Consider the following 16,142-nt stretch of genomic DNA (forward strand, 5'->3'; position numbering starts at 1 on the left):
GAAGGCGAGGAGAGGAAGACAGAGTGTTTGCAAACAGGGCAGCTGCCAAGAAGGGGCCGGGGTGGGGGGGGGGGAAGGTGTGAAGGAGAGAGGGGCCCAGCTGGTGACTGGCAGCGGCGCCCGGGTGACTTTTCTCCTCCTGCTACACACACGTGCACTCAAGGTCTCGTGGATATGCAAACACAGGCCCGATATCCGCACACACGGAGCCGGGCGCACGCAAACTTCCGTCCCCACCCCCCCACAGGCTCCAACGCTCGGACACATGAAACACACAGTCACGTGACCGTGTCTCCCCCACGCACCATGACTTGTGCACACCCACGGGCCCAGGCGCTCCTGGACACACACATCTGCAGCAATTCCCGCCCCAGTCCAGTGGAAGCGCCTGTGCCCGGACAGACACCGAGGCCAGCCTCGGGCACGCAGCATAGCCACCCCGTGGGGCCGTGTTCTGCCACTCTGTCTCTCTGTCTGCCTGTCCGTCCCTCGCTCCGTCTCTCTGCCTGACAGCATGCTGTCCAGTCTTCCCCAAGCAGACAGACCAGCAGCAGCGTGGAGACCTAAGTGCTGGACGAAGCTGGGTGCGAGAAGAGAGGGCACATCATCGAGAGGGTGACAGCCTGGCATGTGGGCAGAAGACACGGGGCCGCGGGAGTGAGACCCAGCCAGGGGGAGAGACAGGGCCGGAAGACAGGAACACGGAGGCAGCCACAGAACCAGACGGGCATTTATTGAGCAAACATCTTCGGCCAGGACGGCTCCGGTTACGCGGGGTACCTCGCAGGACGGGCGGGACCCCCGCCCCCCAGCAGGACACGCAGAAGAGACACACTGACCTCAGCAGACAGCTCACAGGGGAGGAGAATCCCGGAGGGAAGGGAGCAGAGGAGAGGCGGCGGTAGGAACACGGGCCGGGGGGCCTCGCCGAGGGCAGGCCTCGCTGAGCAGGGCAGCGGAGGCCCCCAGGGTGTGCGGGAGGCGAGGTCAGGGGCCACAAGCCCGCGGGCAAGACGAGCAGTAGGTGCCAGAGCCCTGGGGAAGAGGGGGACAGTGGGGCAGACACGTGGCCGTCTCAGCCCCCGCCCCGGCCACGGGAGGGACACAGAATGCCCACGTGGGAGGCAAGGAAGGCAGAAAGGGGAAACGGGCAAGAGAGAAGCCAAAAGCCACCACAAGAAGGCAGAGGTGACCTCAGGATGCGGGGCCCACCTGGTTCCCCTTCCGAGTCTCCGCGGGCAAGGTGGGCTCGGGCTGTCCCCCTTCCCCTCCACCCTCCTCTCTGTCCCCTTCCTCTGCCTCTTCAGCTTCCTCCTCCTGCTGCCTCCAGGGGCGCCCCAGGTAGCCCCGGACGGAGTTCACCGGGCTCCTCTTCCGGGGGTGAGGGTCCAGCAGCCCCCACAGGAGACTGTCGGCCACAGGCGTCAGGCCGAACCAGGGCTGAGGACGGTCCTCGGGCTGGCCCGATGCCTGCCAGATGAGGAAGTCCTCGTAGAAGGGGTCGGCCTTGGCCAGGGGTTGGTCCCAGGGGAAGTAGCCGGTGAGAAGGCAGAACAGCAGGACCCCCAGTGCCCAAGCGTCCAGGGCAGGTTGGATGGGCAGGCCCTCGGGGAGGGGCGGGGGACAGCAGAGCTCAGGGGCCGTGTAAGGGATGGGTGGCCCAGCCAGGCGCAGCAGCGTCCCACGGGGCCTCGTGTGGCCGAAGTCGGTCAGCTTGACCCACTGGCAGGCTGGGTCGCACACCAGCACGTTCTCAGGCTTGATGTCCCGGTACACCAGGCCACGGGAGTGGATGTGCTCCAGGGCCGAGGCCAGCTGGGCTGCACAGCGCTGGACTGCCCGCTGCGGGAGGCCCACCTGCGGGGGATTGGTGTCAGGGCCTCCTGCCCCCTCCCTGGACAGCCGGCAGGGACCTGAGGCCATGCAGCAGCTCCTCAGTCCCAGGGGTGCCCAGACCACTGAAGGACCTCCAACAGACTTGCCACGGGGAGGCCCAGTGTGACCCCGTGAGGCACTGTGAGGCCTAGTGTGACCCCATGAGGCACTGTGAGGCCCAGTGTGACCCCGTGAGGCACTGTGAGCCCTGGGGAGGTCTAATGCGACCCCCTAGAGGCCTGGGGTGAGTCCATGGGGGCAGGTGAATCTCACTCGGGCACAGTGATGGTTCTGTGGTGTCCGTGAATTCCAGAGAGGCCCAGGGAGGGGCCCTCAGGGGCCTGCTCGGGGCCCGTCTACCCACCTTGGGCTGGATGAAGGTGATGAGGTCCCCATACAGGATGGGCTCCGTCAGGAAGCTGTAGGAGTCGGCCGACTCGATGCCAATGCCGTAGGCCGTGACTATGGCTGAATGCGTGCCCAGGGAGAGGCCCACGCAGAACTCATACAGGAAGCCACGGAGAGAGGTCGAGGCCTTTGGGAGTTGCTTCAGCGCCAGGGTGGTGCCTGGGGGCAGTGGGGAGAGGTGTGGAGGGAGTGTGAGAGCCAAGGGTGGCCCTGGCCGCCCCCCACCCCAGCCCTGACTTTCCCACATGCCATCGCCCCCTCCTCCAAACGCTGCCTCCCTGCCACGCCACCCTAAACGCAGCATGGCCACGGAAACGCTGTCAGTGGTACTTAATAATAACAACAATGCAGCATTCGGTGAGTTTCTGCTCTGCTGCGTTGGAGCAGATGGAGGGGGCCCCTTGGGAAACTGAACTCGGAACTTCAAATGCCCTGCTTCCGGCAAACCGGTGCCCAAAAGCCACAGTGAATGCAGAAAAGATGCTCTGCCCCGGAGACTCCGTCCCATCGAGGAGGAGTCATTATGCATAGTGACCTGGAGCGTAAGTCCCCTGGAGGCCGGAACTCTGGCTTCTTCACTTGCATAGCCACCCGCTGCCAGGACCCCGACCTCCCCCACCAGGAGCCTGTGAGTGATGGAGAAAGGTCACCTCCTCGCCTCACACGCTGACCACTCTCCTTCCGTTCCCCAGCTGGATGCTGCAGCGCCTTTCCTAAGCATCTGGGATGCCCTGGACTCCCGCCATGATGGCACAGGCCGCCTTCTGTTTTGATGGCGTCTGTCTGTGCTGTGAGCGCTCGGCCCCAGCACCTCCCAGCCCAGGCGCCGGGCATCCAGAAGGTGGAAAGAAGCATGGCCCCTGTGCCCCGTTATGGCTTGTGCCCCCACGTTTGGTGGCACACACCTGGACCTCTTGCTCTTTGCATCCGTCTCTGATGTGGGCTGAACTGTGCACCCTCCCTCCCCGAACCCAGAGGTGGAAGTCCCCACTCTGGTTTCGTAGAATAGAACTCTATCTGGGGACAGAGTCTTGAAAGAGGTAAAGTGCGGTCACGAGGGTGGGCCCTAGCCCACTGTGATTGGTGTCCTTAGAGAAGGAGGAAATGGACACAGACACGCAGGTGTGGACACACAGGGAGGAGCCCCGCCCACACCTGGGGGCGGGGGACTTTGGCCTCCAGAAGTGTGAGAAAAATGAACTTCTGCTGTTTAAGCCCCCCGCCCCCCCCAGTCTGTGGTGCTTTGTTGTGGCTGCCCCAGCACGCTTGCACTCTCTCTCCCTGCGCAGGCTGGAGCTCCTCCATGAAGGCAGGTCTCACGGGTTCAGCTCTGGGGTCCAAGCACCAAGCACTCAGGACAGGGCCGAGAGCTCCCCAGGGGGCCTTGCTAGGCGTGTCCCTGGATTGGCACCGACTCCGAGTTCCATCCACACTGTGCCGGTCTCAGAGGACAGACAGAGGATGTGTGCACACCTGGCAGGAAAGTGCCAGACTGGGGGTGGGGGGACCCACTGTGCTCTGGTCTTGCTGAGGGTCCGGCACACGGTGTGGCTCCGAATCATCCCCGTGATGACCGCTAAGCCAACTACAGGGGAGGACTCTGTCTGCCCCCCCCCTTTCTCACCAGCGAGAGCCATCGACCTATGCTCACAGAATCACCCACATTTTCGGAGGAGGAGGCTGAGGCTCAGAGAGGGTAGGGGAGGTTCCAAGAAGACACAGCCTGGAAGAGGCAGAGGCAGCACTTGATTCCTGTTTACAGACTCCCGGCCTTGGCTGGCACCTGTCTTGGCCCATTCCACCAGCCCCTGACCCTCCTGCATCTGTCTCCGGGCCCTGGTACCTTTCTGACGGTGGGTGACCAGCAGGACCCGGCCGAAGCGGCCCTGGCCCAGGGTACGCACTTGCTGGTAAAGCTCATCCACCTCGGCTTGGACCAGGGTCTGGGCACTTAGTGCCATCATGTCCTCTAGCTCCAGGGCTGCCTCCTGGCCCTGCCGGAGCTCCTCTGCCGTGAGGCCCCCTAGGTCCTCCTCAGCTACGTTTTCGGCAGCCCCCGTCTCCTCCTGTTCCGCATCTGACTGTTTGCCAGGCATCTCTGCAGGACGGAGCAGAGACAGTGACCCAGGGCCCAGGTCATGCTGGACCTGGGTCTGAGGGAGGAGGGGCTGGGGGCTCATTGGCACTTTCCATTGTGACTCAGTCTCCCTCTTCGTTATGGCATCTGAGGAGTGGGGAGACCAGTTGCTGGTTGGGGTGAGGTCAAGCCTAAGGTCACAGATGTCTCTTGCCCCCACCCCCACATCCTGGCGCCACCCAATGGCCCAAGGGTGAAAGATGAACCAGATAACTCCAGACACCCCCCACCTTGTTTCCAAAGCAAACACACTTGGGCCCTGGGGGTGGATGAGTAGCCTCTTTCTCCTAAGAGCAAACAGGTGCTCTCTGCCTCCAGGGGCTGGTGAGGGCGGCTGCGCACACCAGGGCCTTGGGGGACGCCTGGGACCTAGATGGGAGCAAGCACTTGGAAGGTCAAGTCCTTGAGATGTCTGGGGTCCAACTCCTACAGCCTCAGCCCCTCCCCCCTCAGACCCAGGAGCCCAGCCCCCAGCCCCTCCCCCCTCAGACCCAGGAGTCCAGGCCCCCAGCCCCTCCTCCCTCAGACCCAGGAGTCCAGGCCCCCAGCCCCTCCTCCCTCAGACCCAGGAGCCCAGCCCCCAGCCCCTCCTCCCTCAGACCCAGGAGTCCAGACCCCAGCCCCTCCTCCCTCAGACCCAGGAGTCCAGGCCCCCAGCCCCTCCTCCCTCAGACCCAGGAGTCCAGGCCCCCAGGCCCTCCTCCCTCAGACCCAGGAGTCCAGGCCCTCGGGCCTCTCCTCCTTCAACCCACGAGTCCAGCCCCCAGGCCCTCCTCCCTCTGACCCACGAGTCCAGGCCCTCGGCCCTCTCCTCCTTTAACCCACGAGTCCAGCCCCCAGGCCCTCCTCCCTCAGACCCAGGAGTCCAGCCCCCAGGCCCTCCTCCCTCAGACCCAGGAGTCTGGACTGCCAGCCCACCCCTCTCCTGGAACCTTATACAACTCACACATCTTATGACTCTCAGACTCTGTCTCTCTAACACTCAACCACTCTACAGCCTCAAAGTTCAGCCCCTGACCCTCTGAGGGACCCAGGACTTTGACCAGCTGTGCCGCTTCACTATCAGGTGCTGCCCACCTCAGGCTGTTTAACCCTTGCCTCCTCCTGACCAGGGCGCCGACCTCCAAACCTCACCTTCTCCAAAGCTTGCTTGACCCTTCGCTGCCTGCTGTGGTCAGTGCCCAGCACTAGATCCCATGCCAGCAGAGGCTTGCCCAGGAGCAGACCCCGCCCCCACCTAGGGGGTCGTAAGCCCCGCCCCTGGACCCGCCCCTTCTACCCCACTAGGGCCAGAGCGACATCGTGTGTTGACTCCTAGAACTGCCCGCCGCCAGAAATCTGTCCCAGACCCAGGCCCCAGAGCGCCCTCCACTCTCAAACCCAGGAGCCCAGGCCCCCCCAGCCTCCTCCTCCCTCAGACCCAGGAGTCCAGGCCCCCCCAGCCCCTCCACCCTCAGACCCAGGAGTCCAGACCCCCAGCCTCCTCCTCCCTCAGACCCAGGAGTCCAGGCCCCCAGCCCCTCCTCCCTCAGACCCAGGAGTCCAGACCCCCAGCCCCTCCTCCCTCAGACCCAGGAGTCCAGACCCCGGCCCCCTCCTCCCTCAGACCCAAGAGTCCAGACCCCCAGCCCCTCCTCCCTCAGACCCAGGAGTCCAGACCCCCAGCCCCTCCTCCCTCAGACCCAGGAGTCCGGACCCCAGCCCCTCCTCCCTCAGACCCAGGAGTCCAGGCCCCCAGCCCCTCCACCCTCAGACCCAGGAGTCCAGACCCCCAGCCCCTCCTCCCTCAGACCCAGGAGTCCAGGCCCCCAGCCCCTCCTCCCTCAGACCCAGGAGTCCAGGCCCCCAGCCCCTCCTCCCTCAGACCCAGGAGTCCAGACCCCCAGCCCCTCCTCCCTCAGACCCAGGAGTCCAGACCCCGGCCCCCTCCTCCCTCAGACCCAAGAGTCCAGACCCCCAGCCCCTCCTCCCTCAGACCCAGGAGTCCAGGCCCCCAGCCCCCTCCTCCCTCAGACCCAGGAGTCCGGACCCCAGCCCCTCCTCCCTCAGACCCAGGAGTCCAGGCCCCCAGCCCCTCCACCCTCAGACCCAGGAGTCCAGACCCCCAGCCCCTCCTCCCTCAGACCCAGGAGTCCAGGTCTCCAGCTCCCTCCTCTCTCTGACCCAGGAGTCCGGGCCCCTGTGGAGGATGAAATCATTTCTCTAGTTTGGCCCTGCCTTGACCCCACCCAGCTGCCCCATCAATGCCCCATTGACAGGTCAGACACAAGTGTTTGGTGAGGGGTGTCCAGGGGATGGGACACTGGGGTCCTGTTTGGGGAAAGGATGAGACAACCAGATTCCAGAACGATGCAGTGAGAGATGATCTCAGACTTGGGGCTGAGGGGAAGCAGGTGGTGGAGCCCCTGGGAGGAGCGGGGAGGGGAGGCCCTCGTTCTGAGTCTGCAGACTTCAACTTTGGTGGGGGTCTAGGCAGGAACTCCTGGGCCTGATGGAGGAAGGGCTGGGGGCCTGGGATGCCACATCCCCTCCTCCGGTTTGCAGCAAGATGACCACTGTGAACTTCCTTAATTTTTTAAACAAACCTTTTATTTCGGAACAGTTTTAGATTTCCAGAACAGCTGTAAGCATTGTGCCGAGAGCTGCCGGGCCGTCCCCAGCTCCCCACCAGGTTGGTATCTCACGCAGCCAACGGCACATTTGTTCAAACCAAGAAATCATCCGTCTGGCGCGAGGCCCTGCCTGTTTCGGCAGCACTTGCGCCAACAACCTTGTGCCGTCCCCCGGGGTCCGATCCGGGACACCCCACTGCGCTTCGTGAACCCACTCTTTTGAGTCTAGAAAGCACGCCGGACAGATTCCCCGGGAGGGGGGAGCAGTTCCCCATTCCTGAGCCTGAGCTGGGTACTGGGACACGACCGACGCTCGTGCTCGCGCCCCTGCCCTGCAGGTGGGAAGCATCAGGCACCAGGCGCGCGCTGGAGACGCGTGGGGCGCACGGGCCGGCGCAGGTGAAGGCAAGCTCATCCCAACCAGCCGCCGCTGTCAGCACGGAGCCCAAGGCCCACAAAGCTGGGACAGTCACACGGCGCGGTGCTCCGAGCCGGTAGGGAGCTGGCACAGGGGGGAGCAGAACTGAAAGGATGTCGTAAGGAGGAAAACCACGTCCATCCTGGGCAGCCCAAACAGGTGAGGCTGAAAAAGACGGGAGACATAGATCGCCCGGATATAGGTTCCCGATGAGGCTGGAGAGAGCTTGGAGGCACCGAGCTGTGAGAAAGGTGTTCTCAGGGGAGGACCCAGAGTGTGCAGAGGGCCCGTGGCAGGAAAGTGCGTGTGTGTGTGTGTGCAAGGATTTAGGTCTAGACAGGATGAGTGACTTCCCCAGTGTCACCCGGAGCCCAGGGCAATGGAAGATGCAGAGGGTGAGGTTTCCATGGTGTTGGATCCTGAAAGCTCAGATGTAGCGCCATGGATGGTGAGAGTCAACCAGGTCTTAGTGGGGATGAGTGGCCCCATCAGAACTCCATGGAGGCGCTCAGCATGTCCCCACGCTGCGGAAATGTGTCTGTAGGGAAGCAGTGCCCTCCTCCTAGAAGACCCATTCAGGACAGAAGGAAGAGGAAGGGTCCTTGAGAGAGCAGGGGGCTGGGGGCCTGGACTCCCGGTCGAGGGAGGAGGGGCTGGGTCTTGGACTCCCAGGTCCTAGTTGAGAGGGGAATTGTGCAGCCCTGTCCAGCGCTCGGCAGGGAGAGATGCAGTGTGTTCTGTCTCTGTCCTCCCGGGAGCAGCTGTCTCCATCCAGGTGGCCAGGGCGGGGAGGGGGGTGCTGGGGGAGGGGCCTTTGGCCCAGGCTCTGACCACCTGTCTCAGTCACCTGGTCAGGGAGCTCCCCCATCTGTGCCCATCCTCTTGTCATCTTTGTCATTCTCCTCCTCTTCATCCGTCCACTCCTCCAGGCTAGCTCCTCGCTCTTCCTCCTCCTCCGCATCTTCACTAGGCGTGCCCCCCAAGCCCCCAGGCCCCTCTCTGTTCCTCTCTAACCCCCAGTCATCCCCCAAGAAGTCTAGGACAACCAGTGGGGGGCTCCTAGTGTCGGGATCCAGGTCTAGGAGCCCCTGAAGCAATGCCAGGGCTGGGGGTGCAAACTGGTCCCAAGGTGGGGGTGGCTGAGGGGGTTGGGGCCTGGTGGTCATCCAGCCAGCAAAGACCTCAAACTCAGGGTCAGGGGCTAGTGCCATGTCCCAAGGGAAGCAGGCAGTGGCAGTGCAGAAGAGAAGCACCCCCAGGCCCCAGGAGTCCATTGCTGGCCGCAGGGGCAGGCTGTCCGGGGGCAGCAGAAGGCAGAGCTCGGGTGGGGCCGAGGGCAGTGGCCCTGGTGGGGCAGGGGTTGGACTGCCCTCAGGCCGGGTCAGCCCCAAGTCACCTAAGGCCACACGGCTGCAGACGGGGTCAAAGACCAGCACGTTGTCTGGTTTGACATCCGCATGGACCAGCCCCCGGCCATGGAGGAAGTCCAGGGCTCCGGCCAGCTGGGCCATCACCCGCTTCACCAGCAGCTCTGGGAGGCCCTGGGGTCAAGGAGAGATGAAGGTCAGGGTGCCTTGGCTCCTTCTTTATTTGGTTTCTTGGAGTTCAAGAATTCAGAACCTCAGACCAGTGGCTACCTCTAGTGTCCCCCAACACCTTCTCCAGATTATCCTCAGCCACACCGGGCTACAACCTCTGTACTCCAGCCCCTTAGTATGTCATCGCTGGAACCCCAAACTGAACCAGAAGATCTTTTCGCCTCCACCAAGCTTTCTCCTAACCCTAACACTCAAACCTGCTCCTTACATTTCTTATCTGCTCTCGCCTGACCACCCAGATCTCCAGTGGGACCCCAAGTCTCATACTGAATCCTAGTCTTAGTTCCTACTAATTTAGATGGTGTTTCTAATTCAGACACCATTCTGAAGTCATTTTTCTTCATCACTGGACTGGTAAATCTAGCCATCCACCTAGCCAGGCAGCTAGCCAACAATCCATCTGTCAAAGCACTCATCCATTCAACAGTCTACCCAGCAGGGTTTCTGCTTAACTTCCATTCCACCAGTCAGCAATCCAATAATGTATTCAATTGCTTAATATCCAAAATCCATCCATTCATTCTTCCTTGTTTCCTTCCATTTATCTACCATCCATTTATCCATCCATCTATCCATCCACCCACCAATCAATCCACCCATCTTTTCATCCATCCACCCGTCTTTCCATCCATCTATCCATCCACCAACCCATCAATCCACCCATCTTTTCATCCATCCACCCGTCTTTCCATCCATCTGTCCATCTCTCTATCCATTCATCTGTCTCCCTCCCTCCTTTCTTTCCTTCTGCTTATCTCCAACCCTATCTCAAATCCAAAATCTATTCCTAAAGATGGCTCCACCCTAATCTTCAAACTCATGTACCCCCAGAATCTCATGGATTCAGTCCTGACCTGGTCTCCTCACCAGAGAGCACCTCATTACAACCGATCTCCAACTCATTCTGTATACACATCCTCAACCATCCCTGTCTCTCTCTGAGACCCCATCCATGCTTTCCACACCCATTACCAGTCTATTATCAACCCACCCAACTCCACCCACGCCCACACTCCCAATCCCAGTACTAACTAAAATCCCACCCCTAATCTCATTCCCAACCCAACCGCATCCCCCGGCCCATGCAAACTCATGTTGGAATGGCTGGGTGGATTAGGTTAGGGTTAGGCGTGGGACTGTACCGAGAGTTAGAAATAAGGAGGGTTTCTGGGGGGTTAGGGCAGAGCTAGGTTGAGCACTGATCTGGGCGTCAGGATTGGAGACAGAAATGGGTTAGGGACAGGGTTAGACATGGGATGAGCTGTTCTGACCTTCTTCCCCACCCGCCTCACCCGTTCCTTCAGCATCCCGCTGAGGTCCCCACAGGGCGCGTATTCCTGGGCGAAGGCGAAGTGTCGGGGGCTTTGCAGGGGTCCTGCCAGGGTCTGCAGTAAGCCTGGGTGTGATGAGACACAGCGGCCCACACAGAACTCTCTCAGGAAGGTGGTTCTCAGGACCGAGTCCCGACGAAGAAGCTTCAGAGCCACAGCTGGACCTGCCAGGGAGAAGGGTGCAGAAGGGAGCTCAGGGAGCTCTGATCTTGCTGTGGGGCCTTAGGCAAACTGTTTAACCTCTCTGAACTGTGGATGTTTCATGTGTAAAACAAGAGTGGCAGCGCATGGCATCTGACCTCCCTCTGCTTCCAGTTTGTCTTTGTGTGCAGTAAGGGTTGAAGGTGACCTTCCCTGAGGACTCCCTATTCTGCTGTGTGGCCTTGCATGACTGCTTTACCTTCTCTGAGCCTCAGTTTTCTCTTGAATCAAGTAGGGGACATGGTGACTGGGGCTCCAATCCAGATTACACTCCTGCCTTGCTGTGTGACCTCAGGCAAGTCCCCCTTCTTTGGGTTAGCTCTGTTTATTGGAAGATCAAAGAGCTCTTAACTTTCTGAGAGCCCCCATCAAGGGTTCCCATCATCTCCTGGGGATGCTCCTTGTCTCAGTGGCTTCTGAGAACCCTATTCTGGAGTCTGCCCTTCAATGGCCAAACTCACCTCCTTGGCGAGGCCGGGCAAGGAGTACGCGGCCATAGGAGCCGGAGCCGAGCTCTCGGATGAGGCGGTACGGGACACGCAGATTCCTCACTGGGGTCACCCTGGTGGCTGTCAGCTCCACGAGCCGTTGGAGGGCTGTAGCTGTGTCCTCCTGTCAGAGAGGAGCAGAGGTGGGGAAGGGGTGAGTCTGGGGCCCACTGAGAGCAGTGGGGGAAACTGGAGGTCCAGCCCAGGGCTGAGGTGGGGAGCCAGGGTGATGGGGTCATTGTCCCCAGGGAGGATGATGAGTCACAATGACTCACGGGCCTTGGGCCACCTGTTCTTGTGTCCTGGCAGGGTTAGGGGTGATTGTCTCAGAGACCCTGCCCACCACCATCATTGGGAACCCCCAGAAGCCCACAGCTGGGGGGCTGGGACCGCATCCTCAGCTTACACAGCCCCCACTGCGCCCATCTCTCTCTCCTTCCTCCCCCTGTGCTTCCCGTTCTTTGTTTCTGAGTCTGTTGCCCTGGCGGCCTCAGTCTTGCTTTGTGTCCTCGGGTTTGTGTTACTCTGGGTCTCTGCTGTTTCTCCGTTTCCCCGTCTCTTCCATCTCTCTGTGTGTTTGTCCACTGTCCCTCTTCATGTCTGTCTCTGACTCTGCTTTTCTGCATCTCTCTCTCTCTCTCTCTCCCTGTCTCCCGTCTCTCACCTCTGGGTCCCCATCCTCACGGTTCTCGGGCTCCCTGAGCTCCATGTCAGAGTCCCCTGGCGTCAGCTGGACCTTGTGTGAGCGAGCACGTAGGTCCTCGCCCTACAGAGCCCCGCTCTAGAACCGTCTGAAAGGGTCTGCCTCGGTCTCCCTCTGCCTGTCTGAGTCGGAGGATTTCTCCGCCGTCCTCTGCCGGCCTCCGGCCTCCTTGTCAGCCCGGGTCTCTGTGTGTCCGTAGGTACTCTCCTGCCAATCTCTCTGCTCCGTCTCACACCTCCCTCCCCTCTCTGACCTCACAGTGTCTTTGCTCCTGTGTGACTATCTGTCTCCCAGTCTCTCTCCCCACCAGCCTCCCTGCCCCAGCTCTCGGATCTCCGGGTGGGTCTCCCTATCCTGTCTCTCGTCCCCACACTCTCCCCACTGTTGTCACCACTGTCTGTCATTCAGGATATCCACACTTTCACTGCTTCTCTGTTCTCCCGCTCAGCCGTGCTCTGGCCTGCTCTCCCCAGTGTCTCTCTGTCTCCCTCCTCCCGTCTTTGTTCCTGACTCTCTCTCAGAGCCTTTGTCCCTCCCTTTCTCTGGGCCGGGACAGAGGTGTGTGTGACAGCTCAGAGACATCCTGTCCCCCCCCCACACCCCTCCCTCACCCCCTCTGACCCGCTGCCCCCCTCCCTCCCCCTTCCAAACTTAGACCAGCTTGGACTCTGGGCTCTGGTCCCAGGACAGAGGGGACAAAACATATTGTGAACCCCCAAGGGCCAGGCCTGACGGCAGTGAGAAAAGAGGAAACAGGGCCCCTTCACATACCTTACTTGGGATGGGAGACCCAGAGCTCCATGCTTTCTGCCTTCCTCCATGGGATGGGAGTCTGGCCTCCAGGAACCAGGGAGACTGTTCCCAAAGCCCTGTTCTTTAATACCAAGTCCCCATCCCCAGCCCCTCCTCCCTCAGACCCAGGAGTTCTGGCCCCTGCCCCTCCTCCCTCAGACCCAGGAGTCCAGCCCCCAGCCCCTCCTCCCTCAGACCCAGGAGTCCAGACCCCCAGCCCCTCCTCCCTCAGACCCAGGAGTCCAGGCCCCCAGCCCCTCCTCCCTCAGACCCAGGAGTCCAGACCCCCCTCAGCCCCCTCCTTCCTCAGACCCAGGAGTCCAGACCCCCAGGCCCTCCTCCCTCAGACCCAGGAGTCCACACCCCCAGCCTCCTGCCTCAGACCCAGGGGTCCAGGCCCCCAGCCCCTCCTCCCTCAGACCCAGGAGTCCAGACCCCCCAGCCCCTCCTCCCTCGGACCCAGGAGTCCAGACCCCCAGCCCCTCCTCCCTCGGACCCAGGAGTTCTGGCCCCTGCCCCCTCCTCCCTCAGACCCAGGAGTTCAGCCCCCCAGCCCCTCCTCCCTCAGACCCAGGAGTCCAGCCCCCCAGCCCCTCCTCCCTCAGACCCAGGAGTCCAGCCCCCAGCCCCCTCCTCCCTCAGACCCAGGAGTCCAGCCCCCAGCCCCTCCTCCCTCAGACCCAGGAGCCCAGACCCCCAGCCCCCTCTTCCCTCAGACCCAGGAGTCCAGCCCCCAGCCCCCTCCTCCCTCAGACCTAGGAGTCCAGACCCCCCAACCCCCCTCCCTCAGACCCAGGAGTCCAGCCCCCAGCCCCTCCTCCCTCAGACCCAGGAGTACAGCCCCCAGCCTCCTCCCTCAGACCCAGGAGTCCACACCCCCAGCCTCCTGCCTCAGACCCAGGAGTCCAGGCCCCCAGCCCCTCCTCCCTCAGACCCAGGAGTCCAGGCCCCCGGCCCCCTCCTCCCTCAGACCCAGGAGTCCAGCCCCCAGCCCCCTCCTCCCTCAGACCCAGGAGTCCAGCCCCCAGCCCCCTCCTCCCTCAGACCCAGGAGTCCGGGCCCCCAGCCCCTCCTCCCTCAGACCCAGGAGTCCAGGCCCCCGGCCCCCTCCTCCCTCAGACCCAGGAGTCCAGCCCCCAGCCCCCTCCTCCCTCAGACCCAGGAGTCCAGCCCCCAGCCCCCTCCTCCCTCAGACCCAGGAGTCCATGCCCCCAGCCCCTCCTCCCTCAGACCCAGGAGTCCAGGCCCCCGGCCCCCTCCTCCCTCAGACCCAGGAGTCCAGCCCCCAGCCCCCCTCCCTCAGACCCAGGAGCTCTAATAGCCAAGAGATGCACTGGGGGAAAGGGCTTCTTTCATGTTCTCAGCACTTGCCCCGAGCCTGGTTCTGGGCAGGGGCTGGGGTAGGGCTTTACCATAGATCCTCCCCAGCCATCCAGAAGGGGTGAAGATTTATCCCCAGTTTACAGAGCAGGAAACTGAGGCTGTGAGCTGGGACCGTCTTACACAAGGTCAGAGTGGGAGGAGGTGTCTGGTAGGACCCAAGCCAGGTCGGAGTGACTCACAGCCCTGAGTTCTGCCCAGCTTGGTTTTACTACTACTACAACCCGCTATTAATAAAGACAAAGCCAGGACGCTACTCACACTCTGGAAGGATCCCCAGGGAAACTGGCTGCGACGTTGCCCCTGGGAACACAGGCCGGGGGTGGGGCAGGTGGCAGAGAACTTCCTTTGCTCTTTGATTTTCGGGGGGTTTGATGGTGAAAACCTCTGCAAACGTGCACAAAAGTCGAAAGGACCCCACGGTGACCACCCTCCAGGGCACTGACCAGACCTCACAGGTTGACTTTTTCCAGTACTTGCTGTATCTCTTTTCTGTGGGGGAATGAAGTTTGTCAAAGTAAATTACAGTCTACCGAAATCTTTTTGGGTGAAATGGTATGCTGCCTGGTGCCTGCTTTCAAATACTCCAGCAGGAGAAAATCCAAAAATGTGTGCGGCGGGGGTGGGGGGGGGTGGGGGGTTGCTGGGACAGGAGCAGCATTCGCCTCGCAAAATGTGAATGAGGGGATTCCTTTTACTCTTTATTTTTGGCTATGCTGGACATTTTTCCTCATAAAAAGCTAAATGTTGTCAAATACACTACAGACGGCATGAGAAATTATTGCTATCCTGGGGTCTACATCTCTCTGAAAGTAAGGATCATTTCCAGCTCAACTGCAATGCTATTATCAATTGCAACATTAACAGTAATTCCAGAAAACCAGCTGATACCCAGTCCTATTCTGCGCACCCCAATTTGTCCAAACAAACCCTCTGTTGCTGCTGTAGTTGGGTCAGTGATCGATGTCAACACACAGCTTTGGGGGAAACTTTCATTGCTGTGCCTTTTGTACTATTTGATTTTTGTTGTTGTTGTTGCCCAGCATGTGTTACCTATTCAAAAACCAGAACTAAAATGAAGAAATGCAATGATGACTATTTATTCAATGCTTCTCAGATGCCAGATGCCAGGCCTTGGCTTTTTTTTTTTTTTAATTAAGACTTTGTGGAATCCTCCCTATAAGCCCTGGATGAGTAGAATGATGGTTTCCAGTTTACTGATGGGGAAACTGAGGCATGGAGCAGCAGAGGCATTGGCCAACAGACAGTGAGAGGCAAAGACAGAGGGTCTGGGGCCTCCAGGCCACTCTCTGTCCCCTGCCCAGGCAGCTTGAGGGAGGCAGACCCCCTGGTGTGTGACTAGAGCTGAATTCTTCCACTGGGGACGTGGGGCCGGATGTGTGCGTGCAAGGGGCCCGCAGGGACTGCAGAGCAGCTGCTACTCTGGAGCCAGAAGGTCAGGCTGCAGAGCCACCTGGGTCTGCTGGGGTGGGGGGCGGGGACGCTGCAGGCCTTTGGCCCTCCCTGGCCCCCTGAGAGGCTCACTGATGATCCAGGGAGCTTTGCACCTCCCCATTTAGCAACGCCACCCCACAGGGTCACCCGGAGTGACCTGGAGAAGGCAGGTGTAGGCAGGCAGGGCAGGCTCCAGTCCTGGCCCCAGGGTGCACACACCCTCATTTAAGTCGGCCTCTAGGCCTCATGCCCATCCCCTCCTGTGTCTCCTGTCCACCCGCCCCATGGGCTCTTTGCAGTGACTAACCTAGCTCAGTCCCTGCTGGCCCAGGGTGTGCTCTCCCTCAAGTGTCCAACTGCCCCCATACCTCAGTTTCCTCCTTATGAGATGGGAGCAACTGCAGGTTCTACCCAGAGCATTATAATATGTTATATATTGTATATAATATAATAATAAATGTAATATACATTACCTTCCATATAATTATATATAATATATACCATCTTATATATAGTAGAGTATATATCTTATATATTTTTAAAAATTTTTTTAAGATTTTTACATTTGTGAGAGAGAGCACAAGTGGGGGCGCATCAGAGGGAGAGGGAGAAGCAGACTCCTCGTCGAGCAGGGAGCCCAATGCGGGGCTCGATCCCAGGACCCTGGGATCATGACGTGAGCCGAAGGCAGATGCTTCACTGACTGAGCCGCCCAGGCGCCCCTGTTATATACATATTTTAAAG

The 16,142-nt window shown here is 60.5% G+C and overlaps 2 protein-coding genes across 2 annotated transcripts; both read right to left on the bottom strand.

The window, feature by feature from the left end:
• Positions 1-720: 720 nt before the first annotated feature.
• SBK2 (SH3 domain binding kinase family member 2) lies at positions 721-5,638 on the bottom strand. The gene is made up of 4 exons (XM_027618422.2): positions 5,555-5,638; positions 4,127-4,381; positions 2,240-2,442; positions 721-1,857 (listed from the first exon to the last, which is right to left on the bottom strand). The coding sequence occupies exons 2-4, from the start codon at positions 4,377-4,379 to the stop codon at positions 1,195-1,197; spliced, it is 1,119 nt and encodes a 372-aa protein (XP_027474223.2). The 5' UTR covers positions 4,380-4,381; positions 5,555-5,638; the 3' UTR covers positions 721-1,194.
• Positions 5,639-7,019: 1,381 nt separating this feature from the next.
• Positions 7,020-12,256, bottom strand: SBK3 (SH3 domain binding kinase family member 3). The gene is made up of 4 exons (XM_027618423.1): positions 11,733-12,256; positions 11,042-11,192; positions 10,341-10,543; positions 7,020-8,991 (listed from the first exon to the last, which is right to left on the bottom strand). Exons 1-4 carry the CDS (start codon positions 11,775-11,777, stop codon positions 8,302-8,304), a joined length of 1,089 nt encoding a protein of 362 aa, XP_027474224.1. The 5' UTR covers positions 11,778-12,256; the 3' UTR covers positions 7,020-8,301.
• Between the last annotated feature and the right edge of the window lie 3,886 nt (positions 12,257-16,142).

The sequence above is a fragment of the Zalophus californianus genome, chromosome 17 (assembly GCF_009762305.2).
Source record: "Zalophus californianus isolate mZalCal1 chromosome 17, mZalCal1.pri.v2, whole genome shotgun sequence".
Classification (NCBI taxonomy): domain Eukaryota; kingdom Metazoa; phylum Chordata; class Mammalia; order Carnivora; family Otariidae; genus Zalophus; species Zalophus californianus.